This window comes from Atractosteus spatula, chromosome 5 (assembly GCF_055471065.1).
Source record: "Atractosteus spatula isolate fAtrSpa1 chromosome 5, fAtrSpa1.hap1, whole genome shotgun sequence".
NCBI lineage: Eukaryota > Metazoa > Chordata > Actinopteri > Semionotiformes > Lepisosteidae > Atractosteus > Atractosteus spatula.
Window position 1 is genome coordinate 30216849 of NC_142710.1, and position 26275 is coordinate 30243123.

General features: G+C 37.3%; 2 protein-coding genes across 2 annotated transcripts in view; both read right to left on the minus strand.

Moving 5' to 3' along the window:
* Nucleotides 1-4501: 4501 nt before the first annotated feature.
* Nucleotides 4502-13969, minus strand: LOC148834919 (sperm-associated microtubule inner protein 5-like). Its single transcript, XM_088915568.1, is given in 6 exon segments — nucleotides 4502-4534; nucleotides 9646-9734; nucleotides 9827-9921; nucleotides 10061-10238; nucleotides 10989-11216; nucleotides 13888-13969. Coding segments are annotated over 6 exon segments (705 nt in total).
* Nucleotides 13970-21697: 7728 nt separating this feature from the next.
* The window catches only part of hspa12a (heat shock protein family A (Hsp70) member 12A), a 47314-nt gene continuing 42736 nt past the window's right edge, over nucleotides 21698-26275 (minus strand). Inside the window, exons 10-13 of the mRNA XM_088916598.1 lie at nucleotides 26102-26206; nucleotides 25471-25729; nucleotides 23256-23359; nucleotides 21698-22329 (exon numbers count right to left, since the gene is read on the minus strand). Of these exons, the coding sequence (XP_088772724.1) occupies nucleotides 21698-22329; nucleotides 23256-23359; nucleotides 25471-25729; nucleotides 26102-26206 (1100 nt within the window). The remainder of the gene's footprint in view (nucleotides 22330-23255; nucleotides 23360-25470; nucleotides 25730-26101; nucleotides 26207-26275) is intronic.

Below are 26275 nucleotides of genomic sequence, written 5' to 3' on the forward strand. Positions count from 1 at the left end.
ATCATCACTGCACAATACCAATCAGAACAATCTCCTTGTTGCTCTGCTGTACAGCTTGAGGCAGAACTACATTATAGTATTATATGTTGATTTAAATGTCTGAGGGAACTTGCCCATTTCTTCAACATTCATTTAGACAGCAGTCACTTTTTTTATTCCAGCCTTCAATAAGAAGACTAACGACAAAATAGCCTGTTAATTCCAGTAATTACAGTCATCTGCCTTGTAGAATTTAAGGATGACAAACTTATATTCTGTTATGTGAGACATTACTTTCAGTAAAAGTTTAGAAACAAAGTGGAGGGAGGCCTGACCAAGGAATAATATACTGAAACACTTTGAAAACACAACCCCAGCTTCAAGATAAACATTAAATAGGATATAGTTCTATTCATTCCATAGATCTGGGGTGTGATGTCTTTTACAATTGGTTAAACGTTTCTGACAAATGTCCTGATAAACGCGGTGTGAATCACATGGGGCAGAGAGGTTAGAGTTAAGGTTTTTTGGTTTTTCCTAGCCAATAAAAATTGGATGGCAAAAAGAGGTCTCAAACACCCAGATACAGTACCTGACAGGAGGACAAATACAACAGATGACTACTCAGGTGAAACTCGGGGAATGGAATCAGGAACATATTTTGCATTTAGATCTTGTAGATGTATTCATACAGATAGTGTTTCAGCTTCATAAGTCCAGATAAAACCGTAATTAAACATAGAATTCATACTCACTTGCAGCAACAAAGTCATATAGGTCAGCGCAGAAGTGTTCTGGTACCTTGGTTCCCACAATCCAGAAAGTCAGCCAAGTGCAGTGCTCCTTTTTATCATTAATGAAAAATTGCTATGGTCTTCTCACAACTCAAAAGTGACTTGACCTATTATTTCACCCAGTCCCCTCCCGCTGCAAGGAGAATTTACTTTCTTATTGCATCTTTAAGGGTTAACTTTGAATACAAATTAAGTTATTTCAAAATGTTTGATCTGGTAAGAAACTTCTACAGTTATTGTTGCTCCTAGAAAACCCTGTAGAAGCAGTAAAGAAGGCTAAACTTAAAAGACAAAATTCAAGTCTGGTTAAACATCTCACAGGTGTTTAATGAAAAGAATAGTAGCATGCTGCCCGCAGGTAGCAAAAATAAACTATATATATACTGATGGAAAAAAGAAATGCAACACCTGCTCCGCCACACTCTGGCCCTCCCCTCTGCGTGGAACAGGCTGAAGAGTGACTCATCCGTGAAGAGGACCTGATGCCATAGCTGACGAGTCCATCGCAGCCTCTGTCTGGCCCAAGACATCTAGGAGGTGTGAGCAGAGGGCCTCTGATAGGTCGCTTGCTCTAAGGATAGCAGGATGGAGCCTCACTGTCCTGTCACTGATGCGGGCATTGTGTCTGCTGGCAGTTTCAGCAGCAATACGGGTGGCAGATATGAAACGATCTCTGTGATGGACCAGTCTGATGTGTCGGTCTTGCTCTGGTGTGGTCACTTGAGGGCGAATGGATCTTGGACAGTCATCTGTCCTGCCGGTCTGCTGAAACCTTCTCTGCAGTTGGGACACAGTGGAGCAGCCTACTCCATAGCGTCTGGCAATGCTGGCACATGACATACAGTACCTGCCTGCAGCATGCCAATGGCCCACTCCCTTGCTTCTGGTTACATTCGTGGCAATCAGGAATGCACAGAAAACTGACTGACCTGATCAGGCATTGCTCCACCTGGACCTTGTTGGGTAAAAGTGCACCTAATGAGCTTTTGTGTGGTTGGCAAGTTGCAATGCCTCACTGCACAAGCTGTATTGCTGGTCAGTGGGCTTAAAACAAATCGACAACTTTGTGTGAAAGTACATAAGCTATAACTATAGTTTTCTCATTCCAGAAAATGTTGCATTTCTTTTTTTCCATCAGTATACTGTATATACAAGACAGGAAATAATGAGCATGAAGATCCACCTATGAAAAAGATGTTATATGTTCCCTCCTCAGGGCAATGGGAAGCAATACAAAAGGCAATCAGTTTTAAGTATATAGAGTTAAAAGTGTAGAATTTAAGAGGTTGTGCAATGCTGCTTAACTTTAGAAGACCCCTGCTGTTGATAGCGGGGCTTTACACATCCAGTGCTCAATAGCGATGTAAATAGAAAGGTCACGATTCCTCACTTCATTAACTACATAATCATAATCTTTGGGACTGTGGTTATACGGTAAGACAAACTAAGCAATGTCTTGAGCTGACAACCGTAGTGCTCCCCGTTTCTGGTGATTTTTTTATCACGTGATGTTCCTTTAAACAGGTCTTGGAAAGAATGCTTACATTTTTAAGTTTAAAATAAATAAAAAAACACTCAATGCCTGTTAATTCCTAAAGCCGGTATAACCGCTTAACTATCTTTCGCTTAAATATCTTCTATCTGAGCCGCTGGGAGTCCTACCGTTTGCGTTTCCGCAGATAACGCCAACGTAAACTTCCTCTTCCGAAACTTTATAAACAGATGCACATTTATTTTCACTAGTTGTCGAGCTAGACGACCTAACAACACTTTTCAATAGAATACATTATGGTACTCCTAATGATTAAAAATGCAATAATTCAAATGGCTAGTAATGATAAAATCATTCTATACTCAGAGAACAATGAATAAGGACGGGAAAACTACGAAGTAGTGAAGACTCAATAATCGATGATTTCTTTAAAAGGAAGGAGCGTTCGATGTAAAACAGCGAAAACGTGGAATATTACTTTACATCAACATATAACCTGTAAAGAAACAGTGGCAACTATCACAAAAAGATTCCTCGTTGCTTTTTGGTATCCTCTCCGAAACTTTTTTTTTTGTGTGAGCCGGTCTACTAAATAGAGTACAAACACACCCTTTATGCAAGTACAACTCCACGTGAAAAATCCAGCATTCTGCTAACAATCCCCATCAATTGGTCACTAGTAATATTTTTTACTATCACTTAAAGGCACGAAGGCAGGCCAGTGGACATCTTCAGGACTCGATTGTGTTTCTTTTCATTAATGACTGGATAGTAATTTCTGATCAATTAGCCGATCAACCATCAATATTTGATCTACTATCAAAAAAGAGCACAAATGGCCTCCTGTCATTTGTAGTTTTTTTATTGTATTTATTGTACTTATTTACCTGTACTTTACTCCCCCTTTGAACTGTCACATTTTGCAGGAATCAAAGCAGGGCATCTTGAACAGCATTACTGTACAGTATATTTCACAGTCTTCACAATCAGAACTGACTTAGGCTGGTTAGCTGAGGGCCAGCCCATAGCCATTAGACAAGATGGCAGAGTGAGTTCACCAAGGGGAAGCTGCACAGGTGAAGAAGGGCTAGAGGAGGGCTGCACGAGATGAAAAGTGTTGCTTATGTTACGCTTAGGAGAAATTACGTCAGGAATGATTATGCGTCCGAACAGCTGCAGCGTGTAGTGATTTGGTTGTCGTCATCCCTCTCGGACTTCAGTTGAGTACTCCATTTCTCATGAACAAGTTCCCTAAAATGTTCTTCGCAAAATGAGAATATTTCTTCTGTAATTAAGGTTTCAAAAACACCGAAACAAATACAGTAATACGAAAAACATCCCACATAAATATGATTTCAAAAGGCTTCAACAACCTCACATCTAAACACAATTGCTGGAAAACAGTCACTTAAAGAATGTCTTTATTTCTGAAGCTGTCTGAATCTTCCTTCTTCCAAGTGAAATACTGTAAGCTGCTTAGCTGCGGGTCATTTCTCCACTAGACGAGCAATGTAGTGGGGCTGCTGGTGCCTAATGACTGCTGTGTGTCTCTCTGCTGAGTGCTGCACTTCAGTAGTGGATGGAGTAGGTGAAACAATTTAGGATCCTTTGGTCTATAAAGTGCTATACAAATGTAAGTAATTAGAATTAATTTTATTATTATACCAATTCTAATTAATCAAGATGATGTGGGGAAGCAATAAAAATGCAACCAGTGTTTGAGTATATAACAAGAATTGAGATCCAGAGAAGTTCAAGCTTTACAAGCACCGGTGAGACTTTATTTAGAACATGGGTTTGATTTTTGGTTACCATACCACACAAGTCTGAGAAGAAAAACAAGAATGATCCCTGGACCCAGGAGATTGTGTTCAAGTCTGGAAGCTCCCGGTGTCACAATTGGAAACTAAAAGGGAATTAATTTAACATGGCAATTAAGAAATGTTTCTTTACACAGATTGGTGGGTATCTGGAACATGCTTCCCAGCCACATGATTGAGATCCAAACTCTAGGGTATTTCGAGAAAACACTGAAAACATACAGTATTAACTACTGAACAACCAACCAAGTAAGTTGGACAAAAGGGTCTCCCCTCATTTAAAATCTTTCTTAAGTTTTATGTTCTCATTAATTAATTTTAATGCTAGATTTTATGCCACACACATACACAATTATTTCCCCTGTATTTGACTGGAAAAAAATAATTATTCTACTCACACCTCAGCAAACCATTCTTCATTTCTCCCACATACTCTGGGTCTGCAGCTGCTGAATGAGACACATCCCAGGTTATTCAGACAACACCTTCCTTTTCCATTGTGCAAGGCATTGGTATCCATGTTCATGCACAAGCTGCCATCATGTAGCCAGATGACACTGAATCATGGCATAGTAGTTTCTGTGCAGAAATAATCTTCCAGGTGGTCTGTCGAAATCAGATGATTCCTGCCATTGAGTCTGGGTCAATTATGGTTGCTCCCTGCCACTTGATATAGCTACTTGGGTCTAGTGAGGGTGGACCATAAACCTTAGTTAACGGACCCTAAACCCCAGTGACTTGACATTGCAAATATTTCTTTCAGCAGCTTTCACAGAAATGCAGTTCCCCTCCTGAAAACATGGAAGTTGCTGACAGAGTTTATTGTGATACTCAAGACACTCTCATCATTGCATGAAAATGACCACGCCTGTTTGCCTTTAATATGTTCACATTTGCATGTTCCAATTCACAAGAGCACATGTTCTTACCATGTGTGTGTGCTGTCACACTTTGTGTCACTTCATACTCATGAGGTATCCAGGAGTAAGAAAACAGTTGAGACTATGCTGCCCTCTCATAATATTGTACTGTACTTGCTTTGAAGAAATAGAAAGTTGGGATGAAAACAGATATCTAAAGAACTGTAGTGTCTATCTAAAAAGTATGGACAGATGTGTTTACAATAATTGTTTTGCACAAGATTAGATCTGAATTGGAGAATGAAGTTGCTGGCTGCCGGTATGTGTTTAGGCATTTTAGGCATTTAGGCTGTTTGATATTCCAGAGTGGAAAAGAAGAATACCCCACAGTGAGATGCACTGTGTCTGTAGAAAGAGGAGAGAATGGAGAAAATGAAAAGGACAATCAGAATGTCGGACAGTAACATGTACAGTATCTAACTTGCCCATAGTCATAGCAAACAGGTAAAGATAAGCTAGCTTGAAACTGCCCAAAGGAAGAACACGTTGTGCTCCTAGTTATTGTAACTGTTGTATGGCTTATATCACCCAATGAAGAATGTCAGGGTTAGGTGTGGAAGAAATATTAAATGTAATAAATATCTTCAGGAATATTTATGTGAACCCAGAGGTCCATATTATCCATAAAGTAATTAAAAATCATCACTGTACTCCATGGTGGCTGATAAAGAACATTCTGACTCCATTCTGACGTGATCTGCAGAACATGTTTTACAAGCTTCTTAATGGCATTTTTATGTGATGAAAGACCTAAAAACTGATATTTAGAAACACAATATATTTCATTCGCTCAGTGTTATATACCCCAAACTTCAGGATCTTCCTCATTTTGATTTCTCTTTCTCCATGTCGGGCTATTGAGACACTGACTGGAAAGCTTGCTTTTTGGCAGAATGCATTCCGTAGGAATTTTCAAGGTGATTGCAAACTGAATTCCTCCGACACATGTTTCCATAGGTCAGTCCATTGATAAATCGCTTATCTGCAATACAAGCAGTACACGTTTCGATATTAGGTCATGCTGCAGTTTTATTTTAAATTATGTGACAGAATAATGCTCCATGTCATTCCTGCTTCCTTAACTGAATTCCTTGTTTGTATCTGCATTGTTTCAAAAGAGATTATTAACTGGTAACTGCTGAGCAAATTGCTTCAGCAAAACTTGAAATTATTTTGTGTACAACTTTGGTCAGCATGTTATAGACATGATGTTGCTGCTCTGGAGTTGGTCCATAGAAGAGCAATCAAATACTTTCTGGGGATTAAGGGAGTGTCCTACACTTACAGGCTAAAGAAACTGAAGCTTTTTTAGTCTTGAAGAGAGAAGACTATAAGGGCACCTGGCACAAGTATTCAAAATCCACAAAAGCACTGATAAAGACAACCAGTTTCCTCAGAATGAAAAGTGAAACATGAATCAACAAGCACAAGTGGAAACTACTGTAAGTCGACGTGCAATTAAAACTGCGAGCAGGGGGTACTTCTTTACCAAAAGGGTTGTGGATGTATGGAACAAGCTACCTAGCGCTGTTGTAGAAGTTCATACCCTGGCGTTTTTCAAGAAATGGCTGGATGAAATGCTTGGATCAAAAAACGTACTACCAAATAAACTAAATGACCAAACTGGCCAAACAGCCACCTTTCATTTGCAACTTTTCTCATGTTCTTATAAAATCAAAGTCAAAGTGACACTTGACATGTATATATATATATTTATTTTTTATATATACTGTATATGTGTAAACGTCTCAGGTGTTTTTAAGGTAAAGATTACTAAACAAATAGCTTGCTTTCTTTTCACCCACACTGAGCTGTATTAATAACAAGCAAAGGTGTTATAATAAAAATTAAACATTCAGCAGGACATTGCAGGACATTGATCCAAAGCACAAGCAGATTAAGAATAAGAAAATAAATGTCTTTGAGTGGCAAGGTCAAAGACTTCAATCCTGAATCTGTGGAAAGACTTTAAACTCCATAAGCAATACCTAAGTAACTTCTGATTGCTTGAACAAATCTGCTAAGAAAACCAGGCAAAATGGCACCAAGCCGGTATGTAAAGTTGGTGGAGACTTACTCAAAAAGATTTGTGATTGTGATTACTGCCAAAGATGCTGCCACCACATATTGAGTCTGAATACTTACTGTCTGCAATCAGCATATTTCAGTTTTTTCTCCTTAGTTTTTCCTGGCATGTATTGGAACTTACTTTATCTTAGCCTTAGACGTTTTCAGTTTGAGTATAATAATTGTGTTAGTAATAATAATAAAGTAGTTATTTTAATTTTATTTTAATAAGAGTGCATGCATAAGTTTTCAAATTTCACAAAACAGGACCCTAAATCCTTTTGCAAGGTGTTGTATATCATGATTTCAAGTTTTGTCTTGGATGTCTAAGGCTTTTGCACAGCTGTGTACATTTATTTGGACACAAAGATACACATGCAGAGAACATAATAAAAGCGGAGTACAATCTTCTTTGCTTGCAGAAGTGATTGCTGTGTAGGTTTTTTTTGTGTTAACCTACAGTCATTAATATGATTACCTGACAAAGGGAACTGAGATGATAAGCGTTAATGCGGAGGGCTGAAAATGTGTCAAGCTCCCACTTATAGGTACACGATTATATTTGTAAAGTGACTACTGTGGCTCCATATTACAATATTATCCTGAGTGGAAATGTGGGAGGCAACATGCAGTGGTACTGGAGAGCTTCTTTGGGAATATCATCCTCGAGATTGCCTTAGCAACAGCATTTGTTCCATAAATGTTTTTCAAAATGCATGTTTGTACACCTCCCCCAAAAATGCCCTAACCTTGATGGGGTTAAGAGGCCCTATTTAGTAGTAGTTAGATCTAAAACATGTTTTCCAACTAAATGTAGCCAGATGTTGAGGCAGGTTCCATAAAGACACAGTGTTCTGTAAGCCATACTTGGTTTAATTTTCAGAGCATTTGGATAACTTTTCACTAGACACATCATGGGGAAGGATGGAATACACTGTAGATCCATTACAAAATAATAACTGTTTAAAAATATAAGGGAATTCCAAAGAACCAAGGCTGCCAAATCTCTGACCTCTTTTTTACTCGGTTCACTTTTTTTTGATATGGCATATTCTGTTACAGAGACAGCAAAAACATACTGTAGCGTATCAGTTACATCCCAAGAATAAAAATTACATTCCCACATTCTTTGTTCTTTGATTACAGTTCTATATTAAGTCAGTATAATTGATTTGACCAATTCAAGCAACACTAGGCATGGTCAGCAATCATAAGAAGAGGCCTCCATTCTTTGAAGTGCTCATTAGGTCACAGCAAAGAAAGGATTTTGTGAAGCTGCCCACTAGATTTGGCATCTGGTCATCTGGTTTCAGATGATTTTAAGGCAGTGTAGGTTCTTTTGACTTTGCCATGGGACTAAGTAAAAACAATATACTTTCCAAAATACACTCTGGCTGTTAAAGGCTGTGAGATGTGAGCTGTGAGATGTAAATACCCACCTTTTGAAGGTTAGTTCATCATTATTTGTTTAAAAAACACTTAGCCGTAGTTGAGCAATGATAAAATCACAGCATGGGTCTCTTGTTTCTTTTCTTGTATTTTAACTCTTTAAAGCAAATATCCTGAAGAAAATGTAAATGCTTACATCTTTACTTTTTGCTTGGTTTTGAAATGTTTTTAAGTTAGTTTATAAATTATGCATTTATAATTTATAAAATGCATTTATTTCACAGTTCCATTATATCACTCTTAATCACAAAGTTATTCCTTTTTCCATAAAAACATGAAATCTCAAAAATAGTATTTTTACTGGTCAAGGCTTTATATATGCTACACAAGGTATACATAAAAGTACATTCATTGTAAATAAGTACTTAAAGATAGTTCAGTTAAAATTGTTTTAAAAAATAATTCATAGCACTGTAAAATGGTTATAGTACACACATCTGGGTCTCAATAAATTTCATATATCATTTAGTTGATAAATAGCTTTGGAAATAATCCGTTTAAAGTTGAAAATTATAGACCAAAATCTTAAAATAAGTATGGCCTTTTGTTCTGTTTTTTTTAATTGTGTCTACTTTTGTCCATGTTCAAAATGAGCTGCCCTTCACTTCTCATATTTTTGCTTCAGCTACATAGTCTTCAAAGTATTCACAAGGGGGCAGTGCTGATATTTCATAATGTAATAAAAAGTCCAACTCACACTGTATGCTTCTCAATTTTTAAATGTGTGACTTAAATGTTAACATACAGGACTAACCTATATCCACCATATTTATCAGAATTACTTTTAAAGATATGGCTTTCATATTGCCAGAAGAGGATATGTGCAAAACAATTAAAAGCTTATTACAAGGAGACATTTCAGGACACTCTTTTTACTGATCTCCTCACATTTCCCAAGATATGTTAAGATGGGTAGAGAGAGGTTCTATGCAAAGGATAGACATCTAAGGACCAATGCAATATTTTTTTAAATAATTTTCTCATGTAGCCTTCCAATTTGGAATCATCAGCTGTGAACATTTTCAAGTCTTTGTCCAGAGAGGAGAGGAACGTGTCTTACTGAGGCATGCAGGCACCCAGTACATTGTAGGGATAAACAATATGCTAATAAGTAAGCTACCTACTGGGGAAGCCCAATCACTTTTAGCATGTATTATGCTCATCTGCACCTCACACATTTGGAAAACAGGTCATGAAATTCAAATCATAATTCCTTCACTCACCAAACAGTATTACTATTCTGAGTTAGTTGCATGCATGACTGCCACAAAATTCTTTAAAGTTATTCAAAAACTATTGTCTTACGTGGTATGTATCCAGTGTACTTTGGCAACATCCCTTCTGGCCTGTACAATCGTGATCCTGACATGTCTGCAGAAGGGATACCATGAGAGTCATCTCTGAAATGCAAAAGACCAGAAAACATTTACCACGTGTGAGCTACTGACAACCTCCTTTTGAGATCTCATAAAACAACTTCCTTGATCTCCCCATGCAGGCTGTTTTCCAGAAATGGGTCTCTACTCAGAGGGAACTTACTTGTGTGTCTGCCTTGAGGAAGGCTGTGGCTCCTTCGTGATGGAGTTTTTGAATGCTTCAAAACAGTGTCCACTCATCACATGGTACCGCACTCCCAAACCCAAGTCAGTGACCTTGGCTTTTGGAACGTACCCAGTCCAACCAATCTTGGGAGGTTCCAGCAAGCTTCTCTTGGATCCTACACAAAGATGGGGGAAATATGAAGCCTTTTTTGAGCTACCAGTTTAATGTTTTATTCTCTATACTACCTGAAAGAATAGTTTCACTTCTTTTAAGTGATATATGATCACAGTTTTTATGATTTGTTTTGCAATGGCCTTCATTGTAATGATTGTTGAGGTTCAAACCTGTTGAAAAAAATCTGCAATTCACCTAATACTTTTAGACACCTCAGTAAACTCCATCTAATATAGAAAAAGGACATGCAAGCTTGAGGGTACCCAGAGTACTACATGCCTCATTACAACATGAATTGAGTATCCAGTAACTTGTTGATTACTTTCAACACAACAGTAATATCCAACTAGAAAACAGCAAGAACATTTACAGGTTTCCAATCAAGACCAATTTTGTGCTTCAGTTCGACTGTGCTGTTCTGACTTCACGTGACTCTGCATACTGCTTCACTCCCCAGTCTACTTGTACAGGTCTTGCCATTGTTCAGGCAAGCAAATAATTGATGAGTTACTTGGAAGGGTCCTTCAAATGGCACGGACAAAAGCCAATAATATTCTGTAATATAAGTCATATTCTAAAAGGTTGGCTGACCCCTGAATGGAACGGCTTTCAAGGTGCTAATACTGTTGAATTATTTTCTTAAAGTGATGAAATATTTATCCATTTCAGCCAATGATGTCTCTACTTTTAGAAAAGCACGTCATCAATGTTCCAAGCTATTAGCTCAAACATTAGAAACAAAGTTCTATACCTATCTGATGTGAAGCGGCTGCTTGCCTTTGGCAATATTCTTCCAATGCTAGTGTAACTTCTTGGTCAGACCGAATGGGTTTTAGCCTGGGAGCAGACACGATCATCAGTTCAAAGTTTGCCTTGTCCTCCAGTGCTTTCTGAGTTGTATCACAAAAGGTCTCCATGCATTCTGAAGTCTCCTTTCCATAAGTACACCCAGTCTGGTAAATTCGCTGTGGAATGTAGCCTACAAGATAGACACAAATGAAGGAAACCTTTTAATTCACTCTGAACAAATAAGAGAGTGCAGGAAATGTAGTATAATGGCCATCATCACTATTGCTTAAAAAATACTGTATCTGCTATTGACCATAAACGCTTTTTGGTACAGTGTTTGAATGGTACAAAAAATTGAAATTGATATTTGTGACCAAAAAGTTCTTTTCAAAATGTGTGTAAAGAGATGTTGAGACAGACTAACCACAGTAGCATCCTAAACCAACAGAACACCTCCATATCCCCTGATAGTTAAAAATCCCTGCACTACTTCTGTTCAGGTTTGGTTAATCATTTTTGAGGAACATATTTGATGTGAAAGATAAATGAAGAGCTTTTGTTTATATACAGACCTCCATTCAAGTAAGTAATAATACTAAAAGCACTCCTGAGATATGGAGCAATTTAATTGTCAGAAATAAATATGAAGTACAACATACAGTCATACCAGGCTTAATTTTAATCCTTGGAAAAGACTCCATTCAAGTAGTCCATTATAAATCAATCACAGAGGTATTTTACATAGGCATTGATGAACAGATTATATTAATATACAGTGCCAGGAAAAAGTTTGTGAGCCCCAAAAATAAATATGAAAATTTCCTAGTTTTACCATAATAGCCTTCTTGAAAACTATCCATCCATTTTCTAACTGCTTAATCCAAAACAGGTTCATGGGAAAGCCAGAGCCTATCATGTCAAGCAACAGGGGCAAGGCAGGATAACCCAAGACAGGAGACGCCAGTGCAGCACAGAGCAGACACAGACACAATCATAAATATGCGCACACTCCAACCAGCAGCTTATTCACCTACCTGTACGTCTTTGGACTGTGGGAGGAAACCTACATGAACACAGAGATAACCAACAAACTCCACACAGATAGCACCCTGGGAATTGGAACAAGAACCCCAGTGCTGCAAGGCAGCACTGCTAACAGCTGTGCCACTGTGTCATCCACATCAAAACCAGTATCTATGTGAATGTCCCTAAGGGTTTAAAGTAACCGATTTGATCTCTCTTGGAACAAAATGTTGCATGAATTAAATACACAGTGATTAAATAAGGACCAGGGGATGTGAATAACTGAGTAAACCACTAGTTTCATTAATTCAGTTAAGTGAATTATTAGAATCAGGTGTTTAAATAATCAGGTAGATCTTGGGAGCTGGGTTTGGAAGGCCCCACTCTACATAAAGATTAGAAGCATTGTGAGTTTGTTTTTTATCATACAGCTTTGTGGAAACAAGTAAAGCCATGATCTAAGTTAATCTCTGAGAACCTCAGAAATAGAAGAGTTGTTGATGCTCATCAGTTCAGAAAGGATTACAAAACCATTTCTAAGGATTTGGGGCTCCACCAATCCACCAATTTCCATCAGACAAATGGAAAAAGTTCAGGACCACGGTCACTTTACCCAGGAGTGGTTTTCCTACCAAAATGTCCGACTTGTCATTATTGACAAAACCACAAATTCCATGTTGTATCAGAAGAGTCTAGAGGAGAATGTCAAGCCTTTCATCTGTGACTTGAAGCTGATCAGAAAGTGGTTCTTGCAGGAAGACAATGAGCCTAAACATACAAGCAGATCTACAAAAGAATGACTGCAGAAGAACAAATTCTGCATTTTATAGTGGTCTAGTCAAAATCCAGACCTACTGTAAACCCTATGAAAATGTTGTGGCAGGACCCAAAGAGAGCTGTCCATACAAGGCAACACTCCTATGTCACAGAGTTGAAGGTTTCCTATAAGGAGGAATGACCTAAAATTCCTCTAAACCACTGTAAGAGACTGATCAATACTTAAAGGAAATGTTTAGCTGTAGTCATTGCTGCTCAGGTTGTTGTTGCCAGTTACTGAAGGTTCACATACTGTACAGTATGTCACACATGGATATCGAATGTTGCATAATTTAAAAATAAATACATGTTGAAAGAGCACCATATTTTGTGTGATCTGTTTCATCAGGTTAATTGCTTTAGCAGGATTCAGATTAAGATTTAAGAAGATTTTAGATTCTAAATATATGAAATATGTGGAAAATCCTAAGGGAATGTCGTACTTTTTTCTCAGCACTGTAGCACAATAATAAATTGGATTATGTACAGGATTGGTTTATGATCACATTATTTAACATAAACAATTTACTAACACCTAAGCAAATTAGCAAAGATTGCAAACAATATAAAACACAGAACACTGCAATGGCTCTGTCTTCATACTAGATGCAGCCCTGCTACTGTCCTGCAGGGGCCCCTCTAATCTAACTTTTCTCCCTACCAAACCTGCTATAGCAGAATGGAAAGGAGAGCCTGTTGCAGTACAACTGGAGATCTTGGCCTAATGGGCAATACTGTGCCAAAGAACAGTAGCCTCACTAACTGCTGTGTTTAAACTTAATTTGCTATAAAAAATGCGGTATATCCATCGATTCTAGGTGCTCTTTTAAATTCTGTTGTGAATGTCAGGTACCAAAAGGGCTAAGATTCCACAGTGGGAGATGACAAGATGAATGAAAGCTACAAAGGAAAGCTACTCATTCTCAGTTGCACAAAGAAAGAAAATAAAGACGTTTTGGTTTACAGTTTTTAGCATCACACAGAAGTGGTGATGCCTGCTCTGTTGAAAATTGAGTTCATACCTGTATAACTAGAATGCAGTGTATTGAACCTGCAGTCCTCTCTGAATCCAAAAGTCTCACGTGCAGATCGTTGGACAGCCATGCATAATATATGGATACGGGGTCTAGTAAGAAAGATAACTACATTATCAAACATTAAATGGTTCTATAGTCAGATATTACAATTTTATGCAATGGAATATAAAATGAGTCTTTCCTGAGCTGTTTTTCTACAGTGGTTTTCTGACTTTACTTCATGGTGTTTTTTTTTGCTAGAATTAGAAACTAATTCTAGCAATTGGTTCTCGGATGTATTACTGCATCAGTATTCACTGCAAAAGGGAAATTCAATCCTTTCTCCATCAACACCCTCCCCCACAAAGAGGTTTACCTTCTGTATCTCTGACAGGCACGACTATAAGTTCTATTTTAACCTTCTTATTTCCCCTTGAAAGAAGCTTCACACATAGTACAAACACAAGGTTAAAGCAATAGCACATTGCACAATTTAACATTCAATCAATGCAACTCTTATTATTTACAATGTATGTACTAACGAAGCAACTGTCTAAATGTTATTGAAATCCCAAATTCATTTCTATTCGATTCTTCTTCTTCTTCTTTTTCACAGCCTTAGTCCTAGACTGTCCTGGGGTCAGCTGCTCTGGCTGCTCTTCTCCACTTGTCTCTGTCGAGCACATCTTCCTCACTCACTTCACATACCTCCATATCTTTTCTCACACAATCTATCCATCTCTTTCTAGGCCTGCCTCTTCCCCTGTTACCTTCCACCTCAAATTCCATTACCCTCTTTGTTACTTCCTCAACGTCCCTCCTCATGATATGTCCATGAGTTCTTCTCATCAATGTTATATTAATGCTTTTAATAATAACTTCACAATGGCTACGATTCACAAAACATGACTGACCTTTTGTCATACAGTACATGGAAAGAAAAACACCTTAGGATGTTACCGTTATTGTAGGGTGGTAAAGTCTGCCGGATCTTCAGCATCTACAGCATATTCATTGTTCGTCGGGCGGACGTCACAATCATTCATAATTTGTACTGTATTTCGCAGCAGATGAACAATAGACGTTGTGACGTGTTTGCAGTAGCGGTTTTCCTCCTACTTTGCTTAATCTAGCAGTTGTTTCAAACCTAATTAAGTATTAATATACGTGTTCTACATTTTCTTCCTGGTGTTGCAGCCTGTTGACGAAAATAGGTTCTAGGGTTACGCTGAACTGCTTTTTTTCTTTATAGAATCTTAAAGTGGAACAAGTCATCAAATGATAAAACTATATTAACAATCTTTAAAGAAGTTGTATTTGTGGAGAATATACTGTATAGACTATTGCCCACAATATGCCTATTTTAGGTATTTCTGTTTAGTATTCAAAAATATTCCAATAGAATGATATTCGAAACATGTTTAAAACAACTTTGTATAACTTTAGGATATGTGATGTAAATGTTCTGTTTCCGTCCTTAAGTAAAATCTTTAAAATAGTCGTATCATAACGATCAACACATCAACAACAGCATTACTACTGCAATTATCTGGGCGGTAATTGTAATAATAATTCAATCCGGTTTAAAGTTGACACTTGCACATAAATTAGGCATCAATAGCACTTAATCAAGGCTCCTGTACGCATTCCCAAACAAGGTTATAACCAAGAAAATCGCGAAGTTCGCTCGTTAAGAGCCCAAAACAAGACAAGAACAAAGTAATTGGAGAACACCCAGTAGTGATTGTATTTCCGTTTATTGTTACATTTGGAAGACTCCAGGCAAGTATAGTGTCAAAATCCGGCTGAATCTGCAAAGCACTTCGCAGTTTAAACTATGTAGCGTTACCAACCTCTACTGCTCTGTATATGCGTTCGCCTTTTAAAGCTTGCATATTATATGCAAAAGCACCATTTTCTAGGGCTAAAGCATATTCTGTCTCTAACTCTGAAAGCTCCAATTAAAGAGCCTTTTTAATCGTATTATTATTAACACAAGACACTGCATATTGATCAACGTTCTCTGTATTGCTTACATTTTTTAGAGATGTCACGCACCATTTCATTGACTTGTCACAGTTCCTCCTGTCAAATTCCTCGGGAGTTGTAATTCAAAAGGAGCGAAGCGAATTAAAAAAAGATCTCGAGGAATTGCTAAACATTTAAAGAATATGATACAAGTACAATGAGCTACTGTAGAAATGCACCTACGTAAAAGAAAAAAATTCCATGCTTCTTGACTAGTCGCATACTAGAATAAAATCGAATACTATCTGACTCAGGAAGCAGGAATGAAGAAATGTGCCGTTGAGCACGTTTTTACTTTAATTACGTAGGAATGCAACTGTACCCAAAGCTAAATATGTGGTTTCTTTGGATTCAATCACTTGACCAGTTTAAATTTCTTTTTCTGTTATCATGGTCATGGTTTATATCTAACTTATCTGTATTATAGTACATTGTAATAGTATGTCTAACTATTCCATATTACAGTGTCATATTCCTAGGAGATTAGTGGTATGGGTCCTTTTAAATGTGTTTTAACAAAAGGCGCTGAATGCATTAAAGACAAAAGTGGCACACTGGACAAGAAAATGGAAATTATGCACCACAACTCGATTCAGTGCGTAAACCTTTTCCTTTCCACACAGCATAGCATTTCACAAAGGGCAGCACAGGAAAAAAACAAACATTTAGTACCAACAGCAAAACCAGTGACTATAGAGCAGCTTTAGAATGCAGATTGGAGTCCCCTTTTCACACACAATTACAGTACACCGCTGTATGTCACTCACTTCTAGTGATTGAAAAAATCTAAATGATTGTCATGATTATCATGCGTGGCAGTTTGGACTAAAACCACACTCTTCCTCAGCTTCTGGCTGAGGCTGGGGTCTACAACCCTGACTACTGACTTGCCTACTGCATCATGATATATGTACTTTGGTGTTCCAAAGTAACATTTGCAAAGGAATGTGTAACTTCGTGTTAGCCTATGGCAGACATTCTTTTTTCTAAACTTGTTTTTCATTTCCGGGACTTGGTTTACAAGCTTGATTTTTTTTTTACTGCTCTAAGTCACAAAGCTCTTGTATAGTATTCTCATGTATTTTGCATAATTACAAGCTGAAACATTTTTCTTTGCTTCACATTACTAAGGGAATGAAGGCCACACACCTCATGCTCCAGCATTACATAATCCTGATGAAACGAAAAACAAAAACAATAGAAAAATGAGGAAATATGAATTGAGGTTCAACCATTACACAGAGGTAAAAACAAAAGCTTTGAATTATAGTCATCAGTGCCTACACAAACACTGGGAAGAGATGTTCTGTTTCCTTCTGAATCCTCCAGCTATATATACACTGATAATCACAATACAGAAGCTGCTATACACTGCTTAGATTTACTTACAAGAAAGTACAAGAGCATCTGTGGTGTTTACCATTTATTAAATGCTCTCCACCAGATAACCTCACCATTTGGCAATTACTGTATGCATGAGAAACACCCAATAAGTCAGGCAAAAGAGACATTTGAGGCAGTTACTGCTTTTAAAAGCTTTGGAAAAAAATCTTTCTTCCTGTACTCTTACATTTTCCATCCAACAGTTCTATGAATAACATAAATACCTTAAACATACTGTATATATTTATATTCTGCAACAACCCTGGAATCTCCTGCCATTAAAAGGGACAGGTTCAGATGTAAAATGACATTTTGAGGCACACACACGGACTAAATTAATTTTGTGCTAGGCAGAAAGTGGAATTAGATATTGAAAGATTACAAGGAAATGTGATGCATTTATAGTTTGATTTTCTTGCTCCATTGCTATCTGGTAAACAAAAGTGTCGTCCCTGAAAAAATTATGGTACAGGTAAGGCAGCATTTCCGTTTCAAATTCTAATTATATAACTTTTAAAATAATTACAATAGACTTATTTTGCTTTGCTATCAAAATCCATACATCATTACAATGCCAATTTTTACAATGAAAATAAAGCTTTTTTATATGATAGCTCAATAAGACGTCTGGTAGCGTATTTCAGTGTACAGTACCTCGTGTATTTTGGAACAGAATTAATAAAATTAACTCAGGGACCTCTGCTCTTTTAATATGGCATTAATGTCTACCTCTTAATTACATATTTACTATATATAGAGAGACTTCTAATGCTGAACTAAAAACTACAGTATTATAAACCATTGATGATATTTTTAAAAGGTAATTTCTAGACAAAACACAATTATAGATGATCTTCAAACAATATCCCATTAGGTTTTAATCCAATAAAACTGAAGGTAATAGAATGCACTATCTCAATTAAAAAAACATTTCTGCAAGCTCAAGACTTCCTCATTATTTTGTTTACAATCCTTTCAAAGCCTAGAGCTTCATTTCTGAAGACATTTTCATTATTTTAAATTGTAAATTGATCTAAATAATAGCTTAGCAGTTTTTAAAGAATTAAAAATTAAGAATTATTCTTAAAAACCATAATGTTATGACTAGACATATGCCCAAACTATAGTAAAAATACTGAGAAAATGTGCTTAGCAGAACAAAACAAAATATTCGGATTTCACAAGTACCAGTGGAAAGACTGTAATAAATTGTAAAATGTATATAGAAGCATATGCACATTGAATTTAAAATAAATCTTTAAAGAATAACAATCTTAAAGCCCAAGAACCATCTAAAATTGTGTAGAAAAAAATCAAATTTTGAAATTTTGGGGGGGGAGAAAAGGTTATACTTTTAAAAACAATGAAAAAATAAGCAATATGCAATATTAAACTTGTATTCATCTACTAAATGTACAGTAACATTTTAACGGGTTTTAATTGAAAAATCTGATATCAGCTTATACAGTAAATAATTAAGACAAAGTGACTAAAGATGTGAGGTGCATTAATAACTGATGCTATGAAGTCATTAGGCTTTAATTCTCTTGAAACTAAAGTGTACACCTTTGTGACATATTTTAGTCCTTCAAATAGTCGTTACACATGGGTAGATAATTAATCACACAACTAATCCAGACTGTCATCTCATCACAGTTGATTTCCAAAAGGAAAAAAAAACACTCTGTAATCTGCTGTCTTCACAGACTGAATGCTTAGTAACATCATATAGAGATAAAAAGACAAACAATTTTAGTTCTTTACATATACTTTCAAACATGATATAACGCTATTGTGGCATGGGCCTACCTGAGCTGCTTAGGAACAGGGAACCCAGAAGCGAAGGTGCTTTACCTTAGGTATGTGATATGATACCTAGTAGTTACAAGCTCAGTGACTATAGCTTCACCCCAGAGGCGAGCCAATAACTGAATTTCCACAGATGAAAAAGTCAAGACTGAACACCCTGATCCTAGACTGGCCCGAAGCATCCAGAAACTAGGCAAAGTAGATAATGGCTATAACTGCCAGCAATCCCAATCTGAAAAGACTCAAGGTTGTTTGCATCTATGAGTAAGGACAACATTCTCAGAAATGGAATCTTTACTCTATATGTAATATTAGGTTATTTTTCAATTAATTCCCTGTTATTTTCTGTATCAATACAAGGTCTTGACTTTGACATTTTGTAACACTGCATAGTCTTCGTTTTGTAGTTTGTAAAGAGTGTATATTTTTTAATCAATACGAAGTTTATCAGTTGCAGATGGTCCATGAGGAACATATGTAAAGAAATACATACAGTTTAAAGAAATAAGAAAAGAAAAGTGTAAAGAAATAAGAAAGTTTAAAGACAGCACATACTGTACTGGCACTTACTCCTATGTTATTGGAAACAGAACCACATTTAAGTGTCCAAATTAAGACAAGAAATTAATTTAAATGTTTGCATTTTTTTAAATTCCTTATTGGAGTAAATATAAATACTGCTTGTTATTATATTTCTCACAACTTACAAAGAGAATGTCCAGTTTTGTCTCAGAGCCAAATGTACCTCAAGTTCACAGGTTTGCAACAGCACCACTAATTAGCACATGTACTGTAAATCTAGTTGGTGCTGCTTAAATCACAGAGGCTCTTACCATTAGTTTTCAAGCCAGATCTGCAAACAAAATCTTCGCTTCTCTCTAATTTTCCATTATTTAGTACAACTGCACACATGGTACCTGAAAATGTGTATAACAAGACCTGTCAAAGTTCATTTGAATGCAACTGGACAAATGCTGTTGCCAAGTTGTGGTACCTGTGCCAAACACTACCACATAAGTCTAATATCTAATGAAGGACCCATTGATTCATAAATGATAAGTTGACCGCAATCTTTAAAAAAATGTTTTTTTAGGTAAACTAAAAAATTTAGTAAAAAAAATGATTTCATCTTTTGTATACCTTCCAAAGTAATCCAGTGCAAATACCAGTTTGTGTTCAAACTATAAAAAAGAATGAAAAAAATGTGTTTTACCTACCAAAGCTGTATTATTAACATTTCATGTTACATTCATTATACATTATATTTAGAAGACATTTATCAATCTGCTTGGACAGTTGTCCTGTGAGTGGTGAAGCATTTTTTCTTGATGTTATTTTCTCTTTCAAGAACAATCCTTGTGAGATCCTATATTACAATGATCTCATTTTATTCCACATCAAGCTCTGAATTCATTTTGGCATAAAAGATTAACATAAATACCCCTCAAAATGTGTGGACTCCCAGGCGAAAAAGGTGTGGTAAATTACAAATGTAATTCCCTAAAAATCAACCTCAAGTTCAGCAGGATTTCTTTTTGGAAAAAAAGGCCGTAAAAAATTTAAGGGCACAGGTATTCAAGCTCCAAACATATATTCCAAAAGCAATGCCCATGTCACTCATGCTTTCATTTCATCAATCAATACATTTCAGCTTCAAGGTTCATACTAGGCTGGTGAGATTAATATAACAGTTTCCACAGAAGCAAGCATACTATCAAATTCTAAAGCTGCTAAAATACTAATTAAAAAAATATTACAATATTTTAAACATTGTATATACACAAATAAACAAAAATAAGTATTTTTTTAATCATCGATCCCAAGGTCTTCACTACAACAGGCTCTGGAATTCCAAATAAAAAGGCAGTAATTGCTTAGCAAATAGTGTCTTTTTTCCCTCGCGTGGCAGGCATAAAGAAACAAAGACTGCAAGCATATTGCTATGGCTATGTTGAAAACAAGTACAGCTAGCAGCATTCTCTAATTAGCTTTCAGTTTTCGTATTGTCTTAAACAACATTTCACATTCTAGGGTTCATGAAGGCATGTGTTTTCTGAATAATATGCATACCAGTGATGTTGAGAATATTACAGGAGGATTGTGAGAATCGAAATGAAGGGCTATCAAACAAACCCATCCCCACGATCAGTGCAGTAATCAATGCAGTAGTCCACGTAATCTGATGTGCTGCATACAGTAAATCACATTTAGCAGCCTACAACTATCCCAAACAGGTGTTTCAGGGGGCTTGTGTCAGCATGACCTTTAACAAAACATCAATGCTCATAATTAACAGTGTTGGATAACTGAATGCGTTTAAGTATGAGCAAAAGTTTGGTCCAAGAGTAGTAGACAGTGAGTCTCAGACATTCCCATGTAAATGCTTCAATTAAAAATGGCTGTTGTGAAAACTCGAGGTACTATTAAACCTATTGGATTGCAATGTCTAAGGGGAGTGTAATGTCTTAACCGTTTGACTAATGACAAATAATATAGCTTTCTAATGGGTGACCCCACCCTGCCGCCCCATAACGGCTGGAACCTTACAAGTCTTGCAAGCTTTGCAATGAGCTGGAGGCTGCGGAGTTGGCAGATGTTAATTGTTGAGAAAGTCGATGTTGGCCTTGACACTCTTTTGGGTGGCCACGTCAACGGCCAAGGCCCTGATCTCGGTGTCCCCAAACTGCATAATTGTTTGGATTTCACGGCGCGAGGCCGGGCTCTCGGTGCCGGTGAGGTCCAGGCGCAGGGTGCCGCACTTCCTCACCCCGGGGTCGGTGATGAAGACAACCTCGTCCTGCTCGGCACAGTAGATGTTGATGATGATGACAAGCTGGGAGGGCTTGGCTGGCGTGTAGCTGCGCTTGACCGTTTCGCCCAGCGCCACGGACTGGTCGGCGGAGATGAAGGTGTCGAAGACGTCGGTGCACCAGCGCGTGCCGTCCTTCAGCAGCAGCTTCTCCGCGGGGTGCTTGCCCTCCACGAAGCGGTTCAGGACCCCCACGCCGTACGTGAGCGGAGAGCGGCGCACCTTGATGACGCTGGGGTCCAGGCCGAACAGCACGGCGCCCTTCAGGATGGTGAGCCCCACGTCGTGTGGGATGATGATGCGGCAGCGCCCCTGGAGCATGTTCTGAACGGCCTGCTGCAGCAGGGGAGACTCGGCAAAGCCACCGACAAGGAACAAGAATTTGATGTTGGAAACTTCCGCTCTCTGGAAGAGTTCACCTGGGGTACAAAACACAAACGTCTGGAGCTGAGACGACACACGACCTTTACTCAAAAATACAACAGGAAAGCCACATTCAGCGATAAAATACGCTCATTTTGATCACAACAAAGTTCTGGTTTTATATCTCTGAACTTTCAAGTTATGTTTGAAATAAGGACGTGTATGAAAACAGGCAACCTTGTCTTGGGAGAGGGAATAAAAGGACTGGCAAGATACCACAAGTGCCACAGAGAACATTTTGCTTAATACAATTCAGTCCAGCATGGTTTAATTCTCTTAGAAGTTGTTAGTTCAAATATCCTCTAATGGATAAAGTACATTTAATTTAGACTGACTTGTGTAAACAGAAAAAAAAAACTATTTGCTCAAATTTGTGAAAACAAACTTGGGCCATATAATCATCCCTCAAATTCAAATTTCACATATTATTTAGAACTGGATTTCAAAACTGGATGTACATCACAGTTCATTAATGTATTAGACATTTAATACATCAGAAGGGTTTATATTTGGTATGGAAAGAGGGAAACCATCTACAGATTACATTGTTTGAATTTCTATCCAGACTTGCCATTTTCAATTTTAAGGAAGAGTACTTCAGAAAATCTGTTTGCATCCTTTGGCCAAGATGCAATTTGAAAACTAACACAGATATACTTTCACGTACAAAAAGTATAGAATAAGAAGAAAATATTTGGGGGAGTGCGTTAAGAAAAATAAATTAAAATTACTATATAAAAATATAAAATTAGCATATTTGAAATGTTACATTTTCTATAACAATTGATCTGTTCATTTACTTAAAATAAAGATATATGTGACAATTTCTTTATTCTAAGAGGATAAATGCAGACCAGTTAGGAGTAAGATTTCTGAGTCTTGCATACAGAGTTTTCACTGTTCCTTCAAAATGGGTACTTACTGAGATGTTGTATAATGTGGTCAATGGTGGGCTTAAAGAGGGCGTTCATTGCATCTGGGTTCATTCTCAGCATTCCTTGAGACGACCATTTCACAAAGTCCACACTATGAAAGATCAAAATGAATGACCTCAAATTAAAAAGACAATGTTTCGGGAAGAAACAACTGGCACTTTGCTGATGAACATATACAATACAAGAATCCTACCTTGTTTAGGTTTTTAATTATCGGAAATTAGGGTTGCGTTCTGAATAACACCTTCTCTCGGAAAGGTTACATATTGTCGATTTTATAAAAATAACTATTTATCAATAAGATAATGTTCAACAGCATGTTTAAAGATTCCGGTATTACCACATATACAGTGTGTTAACACAGTGCTCACAAGGAAACAATATCTAAGAAATAAAATATGAATAAAATGGACAAATACATTGTAAATATTACCTGGAATTAAAACTAAAGCAGGATTAATGAACTTGATAAACACACAATGAATTAATAAGGACAACTCCATATCCGAATGCTATATCACATGACATGGAGTCTGGCTAATGTTTTATAGGCTTTCTACATCTCCCAAGCTACTTCAAAGTGCTGTTATCAGATCACGCATTTCCAGTTATTGTGCAAAATGTCTGGAAATGATACCCTTCTACTAACATAGGATCAATAATCGCAAAAGTATAATGATTTACACAACAGAAGTCAGCAAACACAAGACAAGGATATTAGATAGGCTTAACTCAGTGTAGTAAATGTTCATTAATATTTCAATAAGGAATATCAGAAAATAAATGAACAGAAGAGATGAAGGTAACAGAAAGATATTAAAATATTCAGCTGCATAAACTTCATATAGTGCTGGTCAAAAGACTGATAATATCACACACTGACATCTCTTGAATATCACAGCTGAAACATCTGTCTTTGCTTTAATGTAAGTCCTAGCTTTTCACAAGTTTAGGATAATATATGATATTAATATACATATGATTAATATACATATTAATGGCTACAGAAGAGTTATAATTATTGCTCTATGTATACTTTCAGACAGGAGCAAAGCAGATAATTGGTCTTCACCTGTCATTACAATCCTTGTTGCAAGCTCATGAAATAGAATTTTGGAATATTTTGTGTAAAAAAAGTCAAAATACTGAAGCAAGCAAAAGCTTACGTGCACAGTGCTTCAACAATATTCATAGAACCACAAGCCATTAATTTGCTTCTTTTCGAAGCTTCTGTGTCGGAAACGCTTCATGTCTACTAACAGTAGATATTGAGAGCTACACACAAACAATAACATGCTTAACAAGTCAGATATTAAATAACAAAAGTACAGATTCTACAAAGTTGTATTTAAAGGGGCTGCTGAGAAGAGGAAATCTAATCCACGGTACCATAACAATAGCAAAAGGTTAATATGCCATAGTGCCAAAATAAGAAGAAACGCTTTTTGTTTGAAAAGCTAAGCATCTGTGAATGCTCTGATGGAATCACTGGCAAAATCCATGAAATCTGACACAGCCAGGAAGCTCTGTATTATTGCTGACAGAGTACTGAGCTCTCATTACAGCTTCCATTCGATATTTTTGTAAACATGAAACTAGGAGGTGGAGAGTGTCTTCACAGCTCTGGGGAAGAACTTAAAAGCTAGGCTTTTAGGGATTGATTCTCTATTCAAAGATTCTAAACTAACAATATCTAACAATCTAACTAACACCATGTAGAAGGAGCTATTATTTGCTATTTTTAGTATTCCTACAGATAAGGTCTCATAAAGCCAATGTGTAATCACAGACTGGCCGCTGACAGACAGTTCACTTTTAAGACATTAGCTATACAAGACAGATTTGATTAATATATGTGTATTTCTGTATTTAACCCCCTCCCCATCTTTACAGGCACAATCTGAATAGTTATAAAAAACTACAATTGTAAACTAAAAGAAAGGACGGAAGATAACAAGCTAATCATTTTGTGTGTTCTACTCTTAAAGCATTTCACCAGTGAACAAGTCAAAAAAAGAGAAAATAGTGAAAGCTAGGCAGGAACCCCAAAATGTCATGCTAAGGATTAAGGAAGCTGGTCTTTGGAGAGCAGGACACATACTAAAGTCATCCCTGAGGTGTTTTATGAAAATATTTGCATATGCAGTCGGTGATTCTTTCTGAGCTCTTCCCGAGACGAGCAGCGAAGCCCAGGACACTCACTTGCTCTTGCGCAGCGCATGCTCCACACTGTGACCCCGGTACTTCTTGTAGTAGTCGATGAAGGAGAAGGGCAGGTTGATGTTCAGGGGGTTGGTTCTGTCCGGTGCTGCTGCTCTCTTCCGAGACTCGAACGCAATCATCAGATCCACCCAGGCAGCCGGTCGCTTGATCTTAAACTGTTCTATGAAATCAGCCCCAAAGATCTTGCACAGTAGCTTTTCAAATTCATAGTCTATACCAATAGAGCCATAAGGACCCCCTGCAAATAAAAACAGAAAAACAAACTGGAATTAGAAATGGGGTACTGAGGATGATGCCTTTACACCCCTCCACCCAGAACATGGTTGGGTCTTCTCTGACATTGTTGCAGGGTTTGGGGGTTTTGAATGCATTACCAAAGGACTCTGGAAAGTCAAGAGCAGAGCCCATGAAAGCTTTTTTGATGCAAATATTGTAGTCAATGCTTATTCAAGGCAGTTGAAATTTATAGTGTGAAAAGCCAGGAAACACTGTAGAGCACTGTATTAGAAAACAAAAAACCGAGAGTTGTAATTGTGATTATGCAAAACCCCTGAGACCTGCAAATCTTGTTAGCATGTTGAAAAATGGTATAACCCAAGGCATTCTTTACCGGAAGCCTTATAAAGTTCCTTCAGATGACCTTCAGGCATCCTGATCTGGTGAACTGTCAGATCCACTGTGCCTCCTCCACAGTCCACAACTACATAGCGATCGCCTATAGAAAAGCAGACAGACATACAGTCAGACAAAGAAAAGTCTTGCTCGATCAGGTATAAAATTATTG